Genomic DNA, 16,657 nt, shown 5'->3' with positions numbered 1-16,657 from the left:
ATGGTCAGGCCAGACAGACTGAAGTTACAGGCATAAACTACAGCAAGGAAAATATTAAGAAATAGCTTTATAACTGTATGGCTATTTAAGCACTGGAACAAGCTGTCAAGGCAGGTTATGGAGCTGCTAGCAATGCAGCTATTCAAGGCTGGATTTGACATTGCCCTATTAGGGATGATATATGTAGAGCTAAAATATTTCTGCCATGATGCAGCTCCTTTCCATCCTGAATGAACCAAATGTAAATGTGATGTGCATCGATACACATTAAGTACAAGGAATGAAACTCCTGTTAAATGAGATCAATGGGCAGAAAAGGTGTATCCAATAAAGAACCTTAAATAACCCAGTGGTAGGAATGAGGATTGCTATGAAAGGGTAGAAAAATGAAAGCAAGAGGTGTTCAGACAAATGCATGAGGCACCTGAAAAGGAAACATCCTTTACTATTTGAACAGAATTTGTGTATTAAGAGTACTAAACATACATTTTCAAGTGCAAAAGAAAACCATTCCTTTCAGCCTTTGACTTTTTCACTCAGAACATGTTCTCTTCTTTTATCAAACTATTTTTTCAAAGGACTTGCAGAAATGCTTGCAGCAAATTGGAAGCAGCTCAAATGACAGCTACTAGTCTGTTAGCTGCAGATGGAGAGCTGAGAAAGCTGTTTTAACAAAAGAAAGAGAGAAAAAGGGAAAAGGGGAGGGGGGAGGGAAGACTGGAGAATTCACCTTGGACACATGGGTTCACACTGGAGTCAGTAGAAGGAAGAGTTTAGCTGTCTGCTTTCAAGAAAAAAACAAACAAACAAAAAAAAAAAACAAAAAAACCACCAATGTCTTTTGTATTTTCTCTGTCATTATGGAGGACCTGGTAGTGATGTTCTGTGCTTGGGCAATGATCCAAGGACAAATGCTTCAACCTAAGCTGAGCCTCAGTCTCTGACCAGAAGACCTGCAGACCCAGCTCCTGGGGTGGGGCAACTGCCCTAAACGATGATGACGTTTGAGTTGATAAGAGGAAGAGACTTACCCCTAAGTCTCTACAGAAAAAGAGGTAGTCTGCAATCTATAAAGGATTCAAGTCAGATTATGCATATTTGTGTTATATATATACATGTGTATATATGCATAGCTTACAACTTGTGTGTGTAACATCAGTGGTTAAAGTCTAAGCAGTCAACTTAGCTTTTGTAGAGATGCATAGGACCCTCTAGAGATTAACTCAGCTCATTCACATGACTTTGGAGTCACCTACTTCTCTCCACTGACTATGAAAGAAACAGATTTTGTCACTTCAGTTAAGGAAAGAACATTGGGACAGCTGGAATTAGGTGCTACAAGCCCTGTTGTTAGGACTGAGGCCAGCTGTGCTGTTTCTGCATCTCTTTCATCCCCGGGTATGAGAAGGTCCAAAGGACATGTGACGAGATATCCTCATCTGGCCTGTGTTTGAGGGTATGAGGGACAGCCCTAGTCCTGTCATCTCTCCCTAAGCATGTCAGCTCCAAGACATTCCTGCAGGGCCAAACCGCATGGTATGAGTGTAGCAGAGGATCCCAGACAGACCTTGGTCTTCTACTCATAATCCAGGAAAGGATAATGTTCCAGGGGGAAGAGAGGTGGAGGGGGAAATATTCATTTCCCATAGATATGTAAAAACAAAAAACCAAAACAAAACCAACAACAACAACAAAAACAACCTGTAGAACTGTGACTTGCTAGGGAGTATAACAGGTTATTGGAAAATCATCTTTGCAAATAAGGAAAATATCTAAAGCCATTCATTTGAATCATCTATGTGATACAGCTGTTCAAACAGGTTATTTTAAATATATATTTTTTTATCTTTCCGTTTTTTTCCTTCCACTTCCCTGTGTTTTTGTTGTTATTCTCATTTCCTACTGTAAGAGTCAAGGTCAGAAATTTTTTAATAAAGGACAAGGTATTTCAAAATCCTTAATGATTTGCTAAGTGGATGGGGACATGAGCTACTGTAACATATAAAATTACAGATTAATTGTATTTCTAAGGTTAGAAATACTATGATATGTCAAGTACAGGTAAACTAGAGATAGCATGCACTTCAGCCCTCACATTTGTCTTCTGAGATTTAAAAACAAAATACTTTTCACATTTGTACTATGACATCTTTCTGTAATTTCCTGTGATTTTACCACTAATGGTAATGCTGTGACATCTCAAATTTGCTTAAAGGTGATCACCAGTCATAACTTTAACAATTGCTATATTTGTCCTCTGAAAAAGGTTAGATGGCTTCTGCCTGAAATATTAATAACTGCCTGGAGTCTTGTCTGATTTTGCTCTGCCTCCTCTTTCCATTTGAATAACTTAGCCAAGGGAAGGAATACCCGGGAATTTAAACAGAAAAGTCTGCACTGTAGGCACAATCTCTACCTTTCTATTTAGCATTTTCACATTAGGCATAGGCTTACTGATGGAAACAGGTAGTCTCTAGCTTCCTATAGATTTTGTACCTCTTTACTGCACTACTACTACCAATATCATTGTTAGTAGTAGTAATAATACAATGTGTTGTAGGGCATCCTTTGAGCTTAGTGTTGCCTTAAGACTCAGAGAGAAGTGGCGTTTCCCATAAAGATCTTAGAATCTTTCCCACAAAGATCTTAGAATCTTCAGGACTACGAAGGAGAGGAAATATCCTGTCACTGTGAATCCATCTGTTTAACACATATATTTTATAATACAAAAAGCATAATTACACTCTAGTACATTGTAGTTACTTTTTTTACATAAGATTTCCATTATATAATGAAGTACTTCACTGACTGGCCAAAAATAATTATGGTGTAAAATTACATAATTAATATACCTGTACTTAAAAATATAGTCATATTCTCATCTGAGTTAAATTATTGTCTCTCTGATGATATTAGTCTGGTTCCTGTGCATTAAAACACAAATCATGGGAGCAATAATATCTCAATTATGTAGTTAACCTTCTGGTTATATTAATTAGTGATGATTAGACATGGGGAACCACGATTATATCACGTACGTAACATCTCTTTGAAATTGTGTTGTGAATCCAAACAAAAAAAGGCAGATGTAATATCTAACTAGGTACATTTCTCATGCCTAGAACTAATCCAGAACCCAGAGACTCTATCTCCTAAAAGTCTCCAGTGATGATAGATCTGCTAGTGTCAAGCTTGCAGAAGAAATATCAGTTTGTATTTGTCCTAGAAGATAAATCATTGTTAGATGCAAGGCCAAACTGTCCCATATTCTGACTTCACATAGCAATTAATGAAAACAGACTTAAAAACAAACAAAAAAGATAGAAAACAAATAAATAAAAAAGCACCTAAGTCCAGTTCAGTTCCTAAAGGAGTAAGCCCTGAAGCTAGAAAAATACCTCTTCACTACCTTATTATATTTAGACATTTGACTGGAGTATAAGGAGCTAAAAGTGAGCACCTGTTTGAGGGATATTCTAGCACTCAGATCAGTAGCTGCATAGGGTCTTTCTTAAGAGTTTCTCCTCATGACTCGAACAAAACAGAGTAGATACTGTATTGGGGAAAGCGGATTTCCTGAGGCAGCTGAGAAGACCAGGGTTTTAGGAAAAGGGACTCAGAGCAAGTAGGGTTCTCTGCCACTGTCCTCTTGCCTTATTAAGACTGAAGATTCTCTGTCTGAAGAATAAAGAAAAGCCAGCCTGAGCTAACGCTCTTCCACTAATATTCAGAGACATGTTTTTTCCTAGCAGACCATTCTCTTAGAGGTAGGACTGCTGTAAATAATTAATGTATAAGTAATTCAGTTTAAATTTATAAATAATATTAAATATTTCACTTTTATACAGTCTTCTATCACTTGCTGAAACACACAAAAGTTCTGCACTAGGATAGAAATTATGGACCTAAATATTTGTAGAAGGCCAGGCATTATTCTCACGTGACAAATTATAGGTCATGAGGAAATGGTGTCAGGTTGTGCCATGGGAGGTTTAGATTGGATGTAAGGAAGAATTTCTTCATGGAGAGGGTGGTCAAACATTGGAATGGGCTGTTCAGGGAATTGGTGGAGTCCCCATCCATGGAGGTATTAGTGACGAGTAGACTTGGCACTAAAGGATGTAGTTTACTGATGGGACTCAATGGGTCAGGGAGATGGTTGGGCTTCATGATCTTGAAGATCCTTTCCAACCTAGATGATTCTATGATTCTATTCCTGTTATTTGTATGACAGCATCTTGCTCTGCAAGAAAAGTACAAGTGCAGATGAACAACACAGAATTTCATTAAAATTAGTTCTTCAGGATGTCAGAAGAAACAGTGTATTTCTGAATAAAGTGAATAAAAAATAAATATCTGAATATTCTTTAAATTAAGATTTTGCAAATGTCAGGTTGAATCATTACAAAGCTGCCAGAATTCATGTTGTTCATGTATTTTGGGTAGCAATGCACTGCCAGGCATTTAGTGGTTTTACCCATGTAAATGCCTGATTTTCTTCCTCTTCTTCTTCTTCTTCTTCTTCTTCTCCTTCTTCTTCTTCTTCTTCTTTCTCCTTCTTCTCCTTCTTCTCCTTCTTCTCCTTCTTCTCCTTCTTCTCCTTCTTCTTCTCCTTCTTCTCCTTCTTCTCCTTCTTCTCCTTCTTCTCCTTCTTCTCCTTCTTCTCCTTCTTCTCCTTCTTCTCCTTCTTCTCCTTCTTCTCCTTCTTCTCCTTCTTCTCCTTCTTCTCCTTCTTCTCCTTCTTCTCCTTCTTCTTCTTCTTCTTCTTCTTCTTCTTCTTCTTCTGTGGGAAAGGAATTCGCAGGTAGCTTCGCGCTGTTTCACACGTCTCTGAATTAGAGATAATGAGGAAACAAGCGGTAGAAACAAAAACTTGAGAAAGGTTGAGATAAAGTAAATTGGCTACAGTGTTAAAGATGAGCTTTGGGCAGTGGCCAATTGCTGGCTGGCTCAAGGTGCATGTCTGAGGGTCTCTAACCAATTATATGACAGATTTGTGCGCGTGGACAGCGCATGGGACTATGGGGAAAGTATATGTAGTAGTGAAAAAGGGCAATAAATGTCTCCTGTTCAAGAGCCATCAGGAGTCCCTGTCCTTCATCCCTTCATTCTTCTTCTTCTTCTTCCTCTTCTTCTTCTTCTTCTTCTCCTTCTTCTTCTTCTTCTTCTTCTCCTTCTTCTCCTTCTTCTCCTTCTCCTTCTCCTTCTTCTCCTTCTTCTTCTTCTGCTTCTGCTTCTTCTGCTTCTTCTTCTGCTTCTGCTGCTTCTGCTTCTGCTTCTTCTGCTGCTTCTGCTTCTTTTCCTTCTGTTTCTGCTTCTGCTTCTTCTGCTGCTTCTGCTGCTTCTGCTTCTTCAATTAAGTAGCTTGACTTTGAAAGTCTGACTCGTAAATCTGTATTTTTAATTCTGGGAAACTTTGTTTTGCAAACTTTTTATTTACATTCACAGAATTATTATTTGATGCGTTATTCGTTTCTTCTATCAGCAAGGGACACTGGTACAACATGGGCCATTGTTATGCATTGCCCTACAGAATTAATAGCCTTGGGGTCTTCAATGGATCTATTCTAATGATTGGATCACTTCACAGTAAATTAGGTTCAATAGAAATCTCTGCCCTGTGAAGATCCCAGTTCTGTGAAGCCCTGGGCATAGCATGGGCAGTGCAAGATGTCATTAGCTGGCACCACCATTCAAGGCACTAAAGGCATTGGGCTCTTCACAGGAGTAACCCTGTAGGACTTTGGAAAGTCATGCTTCACATCTTTTAGTTGATCAAACCGAAAAACTGTTCCCTAATATTTTCCAAAAACTGTTTGTAACATCTCTTCTCTAATATATTTCCAATTCAGTTTGGGATTCCTGAATGAAACTTTTGTAAAAGGTTACTTAAGTGTATTCTTTCTCAACATGAAATTTATTCAATATAATGTTACAGAAGCAATCCTTGGAAATGTTTCATTTCAAGAGAGTTTAGTTTTTTTTGGTTGTTGTTCTTTTGCTCTTGGCAGTGGCTGTGACAAAAGTGACAGCACAAAGCACAACAGAAAGTTATAAATATTACTTTTCCTTAGACAGTGAACTCTTAAATTTCCACCATCCTAAATGGGAAACTGAGCCACTCTGCTTTCAGAAACTCCTACCCTTGTCTAATCCTGGGGCTGCAGCACATGTATGAATTAAGCACAATGTACTGTTATTACAATTGATGCTCCTGGGATGTATGGATGCTGATGTTTTTCAGGTCAGCCTGAAGATGAGTTTCTACAGATAATGTTTGCTGTTCCTTGGGAGTGGCAACTCGGGGATCCATCAAGCAAAGAGCATGTTCCCTGATCTCCACAGCTGTCTGAAAAAGGATGCCAGCAGAGAAATAAACAATTAATGGAAGTTGCTTTTTACCACTTCAGGTTGTTTATATATATATATATATATACACATATATATATATATATTTTGGCCTTCACTTCAGCTTGCTGCACAAAGCAAGGCAGTGCCATTTAGTTGATACGCATCTCCTGACACCCAACAAAATGGTTGCCACTAACTGATAACAAGCATGAGTCTTCCCTTTGATACTGTTCATCTTTTCTCCATCCTGTTACACAGATCCCTCAAACAAAGTAGTTTCAGGTCCTCTTCTCTCGTCCTGGAGCTAATAGGAATGGTCCAATCCTGGACCATACAGCTAAATTCTATTCTTCCCCAAAACAAATGCTGCATCCAAATCACACCATTTCAGCAAGCCATCAAAACATGCATAGGGTATGCATAGAAGAGTGAAAACTGGCACACATCAAACTTTCTGGGGTCATTGTCAGGATTTAACAGTGCTGATGACTGAATTAGAGACTCTGGGATGGCTTTGTTTATCTGCATTAATGAAGCTGAACCAATTTTGCAAATCCATGTGTTTTTTTTTTTTTTTTTACCTCACTTTTCCATTTTGCAGCTGGATTCCTGACCATCCACTCCAATCCACTCCTTCCTACCCTGGCTAGCTGCTGATGGTGGGTGCAAGACCAAGAAGGAAGCAGCCTGCCTCCTTGATTAGGGACATGAATGCATGGGCAGGGGACAGATGAAATAGAATGCAGAGGGCTGGAAGATGCATATGCCTGTGGGACTTTTCTTGAGAAGAAGAGCAAGTAAAACTTGTTTTCTGATGGCGTGAGTTTTTAAAGAAAAATATAAGACCTGCTCCAAATCTTAACTCTACCTTGTGCCTTTGCATACTTAGTTATCTCTTAGTGTAGCAGAGGGCTAAGCTTGAGTACTGCAAGCATGAAGTTTAAGAAATTAACTGTAAAGATGCAGAGAGATTTCCACAGATAAGGTTTTCTGACCTCAAAAAGTGAGCATGAAGGTTTGGGGGTCTGGGCTGCCTCTGTTGAGACTTTGCATAGAGTCATAAGTGGGGTTCATACTAACGATATGACAAAACTCTGGCAGATGTAAATGTGATGGCACCAAACACCACTGCCTCAGCAAGCCATTCTGGACATGTTTCCCTCTTCCTTTCCAGCATACCTTCCTAACAAACTAATTAAATACACAGATGAGATAAACGTGCTGGAACAGAATGAGTGTGGAAATAATGAAAACAATTCAGCTAAAAGAACTGTTTTTATGTCCATTTGTTGGCTGCACCTTCCCCTGCCAGGGTGCAACACAAAGGAAATCTCTGCAGCTGATCTTGGACTTCACAAACTGAGGGATTATGTACTACAGATACTGACAGCCCCTTTGCTTACAGCCTGGCAAACACCACAGCTGTAATCTCCTCTCTGCGATAAAGTCCATCAATCTTATTCTTACACCAACCCATTCCCCTCTGCCCCTCAGACAGAGCTGGAAGAGAAGCCCTCCTTAGGAAGGCCACTAAAATCTTTCCTTCCACGTTCTCCTCCTATTTTAACTCACTCTTTTGGCTGGCCTCCCATCCAAGTCAGGTCAACACGTATCCATTTTCTGTGCTGAGCTGACTAGTTTTCAATAGCAATTTCTCCTTTGTTTTGTAACAGAGATCAATAAAACTGCCCCCCTCTCATATTGGCCGAGATTCCAGCAGTGTCATTTGCTCTTTATTGTTGCTACTGCTTTGTTTTGTTTTCCTTTTCCTTTTTTTTTTTTTTTTTTTTGGCAAGGCACAGATCAATTTAACAAGATGAAAACAACTTAGACTTTCACTCAAGGTAAAATCTGCATTTTATAACCCAGGATGTAATTTACAATCCTGTCATTAAGCTCTGTTAATCCTATTATTATGAAGATAAATAATTACCCATAGCGAAGAAAGGGATTCCCAACAGAGTAGAATTATATTTTCCATCAGTAATGAAAAATATCCCTGCCGCAGTGACACTGGAAATACAGATAGTGAGTACTCCCAAGAGTCCCAGGAAAGGTTTGCTACGCAGGCAGTCCTTCATGGAGCTCGAGAGGGTAGCAGTCAGGAGGATCAGCATCAGGCTCACCAAAATCTTGCCCCTGGCCAAGAGACTGGTCTGGTGGAAGTCCTTCCAGAGGCTGAAGGACGCTAGTGAGTAGAGCTGCAGATCTTGGTGATCCAGCTGCATCTTGTGCATCAGTTTACAGAATTCACTCTCCCATTTCTCCCCAATGAGGTCCTGGGTGACAGAGCCATACGTTTGGAGGTAGTAAGTGATTTGGATGGCTCTGGCTGATTTGACTCTCTGGTCCTTGCTGTTGGGCACTTCCATGACCCCTCCGAGCTGGTGGCCAATAAAACTGCTCCTTCCATCCTGGGAGGGAAAGTAAAAAGATGAGCATGTGGTTATCCTGCGTAAGATGTGTCACAGCGATACCAATTGAATCTGCCCTTCTTTCACAGACGGGCTGAGAGCTTGACTCAAAGGCCACTGCAGTCAAGAGGAGTCGTGCTGTTCACTTCAGTGGGCTTTGGGTCACATCCCTGGTCCCTGCCACACCTCTCTGTTCCTTATTCATTATAGATTCATTTGCATTTCTGAGCTGCAGCTCAGGGACTGCCCAGATACTCACTGCAGTCCCAGATGTTCAGGGACAGAAATGTTGCATGCAAGCTCCTCATGCAAGGGGAGAAGAGCGCTTTTCCACATTTTAACTTGACAGACAACAACAAACCTCCAATTACTGAAGTATGAAAAGTTGGAAGCTGGAAGATTTGCAATTTTCTGACACTTGGAAAATGGATTTAAAGAGTTGGAAATGTACAGAAAAATGGGGTTCTGGGTCCTCGGTACAAAGAGTACTTCAATGTAGGTAGATCTGCAAAGTTTAATAGCTACTCTTGCTCTAGAACAATATAAATAAAATCAGACTCTTTCAATTGCTTATTTGAGATTGCATGGATTTGATGGCACAGAAATAAGAATATACCTTAGCCCTTGATTTAGTTATGATTATATATGTATATTTCAAGAACATAAACCTTACCTGGTCTCTCTTATTTCAGTATATGCTAGGACATAAAGATTCCACAAAAACGAGTAAAGGAGACACCAGGTACACTCAGAATCAGCTGCTTCCCCTGTCCCCCCTCCATTATTTTTTTATTTTAGTAGAGTTATCTGCTCACATTTAGATAGATGGTTGTTGTTGGTTGTTTGCTTGCTTAGCTTATTTTTTTTGGTCTGTTTCCTTTTTTATTATTTATTTATTTATTTATTTAAGAACAATTAATAAAACTTTTAAGCCACTGGTTATTCCAGTTCTCTAGAATAACCGTGATCTGCCCCTTTCACATCAGGGTGAGCTTGTGTGGATTTAGAAGATCAAAACCCTGTTGCAAACTAAGGAAGAAGACTCAGTAGATTGGATAAAAATGTCCTAGCACAAATAATCTCTTTGAAAAAATAACTCTAAAATGAGGGATTAAATGTCTGCAGAACACCAAATAACAACATTTCACTTTTTTTTTTTTCTGTAAATGGGATTAAAAGTTCTCAGATTTCTTTCCTTTTGTATTTAATGAAAACATAAAATTCTCAAGCCATTTAATATATAAAACATCTTGCAACAGTGAGGTCACATGAGATAATACTCTTTGCCTAGATGTGCTATAGGAATGAGCTGACTGACAGCTTAAATCTGGGAGATGCTCTGCCCTACACACACACGGAGCCATCATCTGAAAAAAGCCAGAAGCATTTGGGAAGGTGCTTTTATCATCTATAATGCCAAACATTAACCATTTCTAGAAACACCTGTGCTGCACTAAGGTTGCTACCTGAATTTGCCAGACCTGTGCAGGAGGTTACTCCTGCTGTTCCTCATGATTCCCATCCTGTGGAAAAATGAATGAAGCAAGATACCAGGCTTTATGAAACATAAATGTCTTCTGGGACATCTGCTCATACAGCAAATAAATATCAGAAATTGAGAGACAGTGCTGAAAATGTTTTATATACTCACCTTGTCTTGTTTCTTGGTATGCAAAGGAGGCAATCCTCCCAGTGAGAAATTTCTCACTACACTTGCTTTCATGGCAAGAGCTCATACTGTTTCTAGCATTTGCCCAGGGAATGTGACAAAGTGCTTTTCAGAAGTTCATTTTTTCCCTATTCCCAGTTGTTATTTCCCATTGAAATAATGGCTTCTGGCGAGGTATCCTGGCACTAGCTGACACAAAAGGTGATTTGCAGTCTAATGCCAGCTTCTCAAATCACCTGAAGACTCATTACAAATGTCATATAAGCAGAAACAGCTAGCACAGAGGGGCAGCGGGTGCTGTTTGGACTCCAAAAATCCTTCTCCCTGGCATTTCATGTTAGAAACCCATTTTGATTCAGTATTTCTACATTTTTTTTTTCCTAAGGAGGGTCATATCTAATACTCATACACTCACAAAAGGTATGTTTCCAAGCTGGTAATTAAATCTTCAGCAATGCAGTGCCTGCTCAAATCGAATGCAACTCTGCAGTTAAAAATCCCCCTTGGCACCACTTTGAAATTTTAGGAAGAAATGTCATATTTCCTCAGCATATATGCAGTATTGACATTCAAACATTTTCAGTCACTGCAGGATACCTTAGCAGCACAGCTCCCATCTCAGACAATGGACTGTAATTCAGATTTCATTGATTCACTATGCAGCAAGCACCACAAGGTTACGGGAAACTTTGCGATGACCATCTGCCTTCCCCTCTGTGAAAAGTGCACCGAACGACGGCAACATTTCAAAAGAGGCAGCAGAGCAGGCACAAATAAATCATGTTCTGCCGTATCTCCCATGAAACGGAAGATAACGGCTATTTGTTACACTGATGTACAATAGGGCACCCAGCTCATATGTCAGCAAAATAGAGAGAGAGCTTTCAGAGGGAATCAAGGAAATCACAGATGGTGAATTTCTTTGAGGTTGTTTTGTTCGTCCCCTTCCTTCCAAAGGCTTTCTAGCTGTGAAAGTGTTTTGCCTTTGATGCTTTTATAGCATGTAAATATAAATCTGCCACCGTGGCATTTGGGAAAATGGGAAACTTTTGTAATATAGCTCACATGTTGGCTTTGCCAAATGCTCCAAGAGAGAGAAAGGTCCTAGGCAGGGCTAACACATCAATGGTTACAACCTCAGAAAGAACAAAAGATGTGAAGAATTATTGCCATTCATCCCATTTTACAGATGTGGACTGAAGTGTAGAAAAATGAAGACCCAGGATAGCCACCTTAACCTTCACCATTTCCTAGTGGCCTCCAATCCAGGGACCTAACTAGCCTTTTATGACTTGTAGGCACTTAGGGGAGTTATTCAGCAGGCCAAATTCTCAGTCGTCCTCCAGGACAACCTTGAAGGAGCCATGAGTTGCTAAGCTTGTGGACTGGGCCTAAGGCTTGGGAAACAAAATAAGGCCACAGTGACCTCTATAGATGAGGCCTGAAGACCAAAGAGCAATTGAACAGGATTCTTCAATCTGCCTAGTTCCTCAGTGAAAAACGAATGGACAAACAAACAAAAACAACAATAAAAACACTTTTTGTCATTAATTGGCATCTTCTTCATGGTATATGTCTATGTGATGCTGGTTTTAATTTCATAACAATAGCTTTGTGTTTCAGACTACAGATTCCTTACGTGATTTACCTGCAGATGTTGCTGCTCTCTGATCTTATACAAAGAAAAGCAGACCACCAAAATAGAGTGTTAACAATACTTATTGGCTGTGCACCCTTTAACACCCATGTTTTTCCAAGGCATCTACAACACAAGATGATAACTTCCTTTTGCAAGGTTACAAGCATGGCTGGAGAATGAATTTCAGATTCCTATACTACTGTAACTCTGTGTTTTTCTCTCTCTCTCTTTCTTTTTTTTCTTTCTTTCTTTCTTTCTTTCTTTCTTTCTTTCTTTCTTTCTTTCTTTCTTTCTTTCTTTCTTTCTTTCTTTCTTTCTTTCTGTTTGTCTAATCAAATCTTCTTGGTCTCTGTTCTACTAGGGTACAAAAAGGCCCATTATCCATTCTGATGGCAGTCAACTCTTTCCAGAGAATGTTTAAAAATAGTATGAAATAAAAATTACTTGCTGGGGCATGTAATATTTGATTTTAAACAGGGACCAAGTAAAAAATCTTTACTTCAGTGGAGACTGTTGCATTATTTTTTGCTCACTACTCTCTCTTTTCCTAGATACCACAAAGCCATCTGACAAGACATCGCAGGCTGAAACCAGCTGCTACTACTGAGCTAAATATCTTTTACTGGTGCTAATGTAGTCACAGATCCTCTGTGCATTTAGCCCTAAGGGGTACCAGCAATGCTCCCTTACTACTAAATTACACTGGGACCTTTTTCCCCGACTCCTAGTTTTTGCACCCTACTGCTAAAGCACTCCCATTCTAAGCACCTTTGCAGGGTCTTTGTCATCCAATTTTTCTTTATTTTTATTTAACTGATACCTCTTATCAGCTGGAGTGATAGATAATTATCAATCTATATTATAGTGGGCATGGTACTAAGGGACATGGTTTATTGGTAGACTTAGTTGTGTTGGGTTGATGGTTGGACTTGATGATCTTAAAGGTCTTTTTCAACCAAAATGGTTCTACGATTCTATAGCAATGCACAGACAAAGCATGAAATCCTAGTTAAACTCTATTTTATCTTAAAAGCTAAAAAATGTTCAGCAGAGGGCAACCAGGGATGTCTGTTGAAATATACTGTGTGATAAACATCTTAATGAAATTAATGCAGCCGTTTCTTCCCTCGATAAGGACATTCCTATTCTACCAAATATAGGTCATAGAAAGTATTACACTAAAATCCACACAGATTAGGATGAATTTTGTTGCTTTAGTTCACCTGAGATTTTCAAGGTAAAAACAAAACAAACAAAAAAAAACCATACTTCTTTCTTTGTAACATTAGTTAAGGTTTAACATATTGGTTTGCTCTTGCCTCCTTCTAGACTTAAAGTAAAACTTTGGAGGGAGTTCTTCTCCTTCATCAAATAGATTTCTCTGTCCCTGCCCCTAACATAGTTATCCATGAAGACTTTACACCAGTTGATCCCAACTGCAAAGCCACCAATTACCAACAAATCCTGAAGCATCCCTTTGAAACAGTCACATGTAATGCTGATCTATGCCAGCAGAACAGTTTGCCTGCCCTCATTGCTGTGTTGGTGCTCTTGCACACCCACCAGTCTGCTTGTTGTGTTTGTCCCTGTATGCTTCAGGAAAATCTACAACTCTTCTGAACTGCTCAACTATGGGTAAACAGTTCTGAACAAGTGATCCCCAAGGGCAACACATTCAAGGTAAATTTGCACCTCAGCTGACTGGGAACAGGAATTCAGCAATGGCCATGTTCACTCAACAAAAAATAAAATGTATGAAAATGGTCATGAGAAGCTGTCTAGGAAATAGTACTCTAGGTCTCTGCTGCAATAAAGAGCAATTAAGTTATTTCCAGCTATTTGGCAATGGTGATATTCAGCTCACCAGCTACTCAACTAAATGAATTTTATAAACATCGGGAAGAGGCAGGCACGTCCAGAGGATGATCTGCCCCAACCTAAGGTATGAGCTGAAAACAGACTTGCCCTATGCAGGTCTCTCTCCATTTACAGCACAGCCACAAGACTACTTAGACTTGATCCTAAATTTTATCAGGCTAAGAAGTCAGGAGAGATTAACCCACCCCCAGCGAAGGATGGAAGAACAAAGCTAGCTGCCAGAGTTGCCATCCCTGCATTTTTGGTCCCTTCACTGGCATGTCCCACAGGTTAACAAATATACAGAGCTTGAACACCCTACTAGAGATATTAAGGACCACTAGAGTGATTTTTAAGTGCAGGACGTGTGCACCCAGAACTCCCAAAAGACAACCAGAAATGTCTGCATTTCTTTCTGATGAGTCTGGGCTCGTGCTCCTTTCTCTTACTGTTTTGGGTTTTCTAGTTTTCATTCAGATAATTTGAAAAGAGACAAGAACAGGAGAAAAATATTTCAAGAGATCTATATATCCTAGGATTAATAACAGAGAATGCAAATTGTTCCTAGCCCAGATCCATTCCTTCCAAGTAAAACAAATTATGGAGGAATTCATAAGAGTGCAATAGCAAAGTGTGATTGCTATTAGAGAGCTCTTCTCTGCAGAAGAGATTCAATACTCCAGGTGCTGGACATGCAGCATTTCTGAGTGGTCTTCCCCACTTTGTTCATCTGGTATCACCACTGGGTTTTTAAACTAGGCAGCTCTGTCAAGTGAAACCTTTTGAAAGGGGGAGGCTGGAGGGAAACCTTAAAAGGGTGTCCTTTCTCCTTCTGCTTCCCATGCACATCCTTCAGGAAAGAAAATACAAGATAAGTGCTCTCAGTGACCAACTCACTCTGCACCAAACCTTCCCCCCCTAGGCTGTATCTCACCTTCACGTGCTTTTCAAGTCCCTGTATTCTTTGTCCTATCTTCAAGCTCTTCCTTGCTCAACTGACTCCTTCACTATCAAGGTCAAACTCTTGCTTTGTCCATTTCAGAGCCCAGACCAGTTCCTCTGGGAAAAGAGGGATGGATTTATTACTCAGCTCAATCCCAGAACAGCTTTGCCCCTGGTTGGCCTAACCTGCACCAAGGACACAGTGGTGTCCTTGAAGTTGCTGGGTAGTACCCATGTTGGCTGTTACTAGACATCTCCCTGGTGTGGGGAAGGGAATTGCTGGAGGATAGGGGTTACAGGCAGCACAGAAAGGACTGCAAGCACTTGGAAGTAATTCTGGGGCACAGCTGATCTATCTGCTCTTTAATACTCCCTCCACCAGCAGCAGGACTTCGGGCACAGCAGGGAAATAGCTTTGACACTGACAGTGCAGGCAGCGTGAGGTGGCTGCACCCCAGCCCTGTGGGATGGATGTAAGATGGATAAAGGGCACAGATGGCTTTGGGCGCCCAGCCTGGGGACTGGTGACATGGTTTACTTGACAGGAGAGAAAGAGCCATGCAGTGGCTGGCTCAGCACAACTGGCTGTCGGTGACACTGGTTTGCCCTCCCCAGGGAATTCGTGTTGGCAGGACCCCTCAAATTGTGCCTGAGCCTGGGTGTGTAAATCTAGCAAGTCAGTCTTAAAATACTGCTGTCCTCTTGTTTCCAGCAGGCACAGAGCCACAGCTCCCTCCCCACTGCTCTATTGTCCTCTGAGCTTGTGCTCTGTCCTGTCCAGGATGGAAAGCCTTGAACGCAGTCACCTTGAGCTCAGCACTCTGTTTTTCACAGCTTTTTCCTGTGAGTGGAGATTTTCTGTTTGCACAGAGCAAAGAGTCGAGTTGCATCCCAGTACCCTGGCTCCTAAATACCGCAAGATGAAGGATGACAGCAAAAAAATCAACACAGAATAGCAGTTTCCCCAGCCAACCCATGAATGGATTCATGTCCAAGGGATGGTTATGGGCAAACTGACTGGGGAGTGTGCTTTGTAGGGTATATAGGAAGAAAGTGGTTAAACAATACAAAAAAAAAAAAAAAAGTAGGCTTTGTAGCAAATGAAAAATAAAAGTAGGACTGTACAGCAGGATTCCTTAAAGAGCCTGGAAGGAGAAAATACAGCGTGAGAGGTAATGAAGGCAGCAGTTGCATCCTGTGAGCAGCCGAGCAGCCTAACCACGCTGTGCCACTGGCAGCTGCTCAGCGCAGCCCTGCCTGGGAGCAGCACTGCGGGCTGCCACCTCCCCGCATCGCCTCGATCCTTCCCACCTCCCCGGGGTGCTGAGCAGAGAGGAGAGTGCTCCCGGCCAGCTTCAGCTACCCTAAGCTCAACCCCACAGAATAAAAAGTTTCAAGTGTTTCCACCCCCAAAATTATAGAATCATAAAATATCCTTGGTTGGAAGGGACCCACAAGGATCACGGAGTCCAGCTCCTGGCTCTGCACAGGACCACCCAAAACCAGACCCTATGTCTGAGAGCGTTGTCCAAATGCTTCTTGGCAGCTTGGTGCCATGACCACTGCCCTGGGGAGCCTGTCCCAGTACCTGACCACCCTCTGGGTGCAGAACCTTTCCCTAACACCCAGACTGACCCTCCCCTGTCCCAGCTCCATGCTGTTCCCCCGGGTCATGCTTCACACCATGCCTGCTCCCAAGCAATGGGAGTTTGCAAGCCCTGTGCAGCTGCACCATGCCACCCTAGATGTATGTGTGGACCTCTGAGGGGTGTTTCAAGCCCCATC

General features: G+C 41.0%; 1 protein-coding gene across 2 annotated transcripts in view; it reads right to left on the bottom strand.

The window, feature by feature from the left end:
- The window catches only part of PTCHD4 (patched domain containing 4), a 91,311-nt gene that overhangs the window by 56,210 nt on the left and 18,444 nt on the right, over nt 1–16,657 (bottom strand). For both annotated transcript variants that reach the window (XM_013194568.3, XM_013194569.3), the window contains exon 2: nt 8,285–8,765. In XM_013194568.3, the coding sequence (XP_013050022.1) occupies nt 8,285–8,765 (481 nt within the window). The remainder of the gene's footprint in view (nt 1–8,284; nt 8,766–16,657) is intronic.

This window comes from Anser cygnoides, chromosome 3 (genome assembly GCF_040182565.1).
Source record: "Anser cygnoides isolate HZ-2024a breed goose chromosome 3, Taihu_goose_T2T_genome, whole genome shotgun sequence".
Classification (NCBI taxonomy): Eukaryota; Metazoa; Chordata; class Aves; order Anseriformes; family Anatidae; genus Anser; species Anser cygnoides.
The sequence above is the reverse complement of the archived record's forward strand: the minus strand, read 5'-3'. Positions and strand labels throughout refer to the sequence as shown.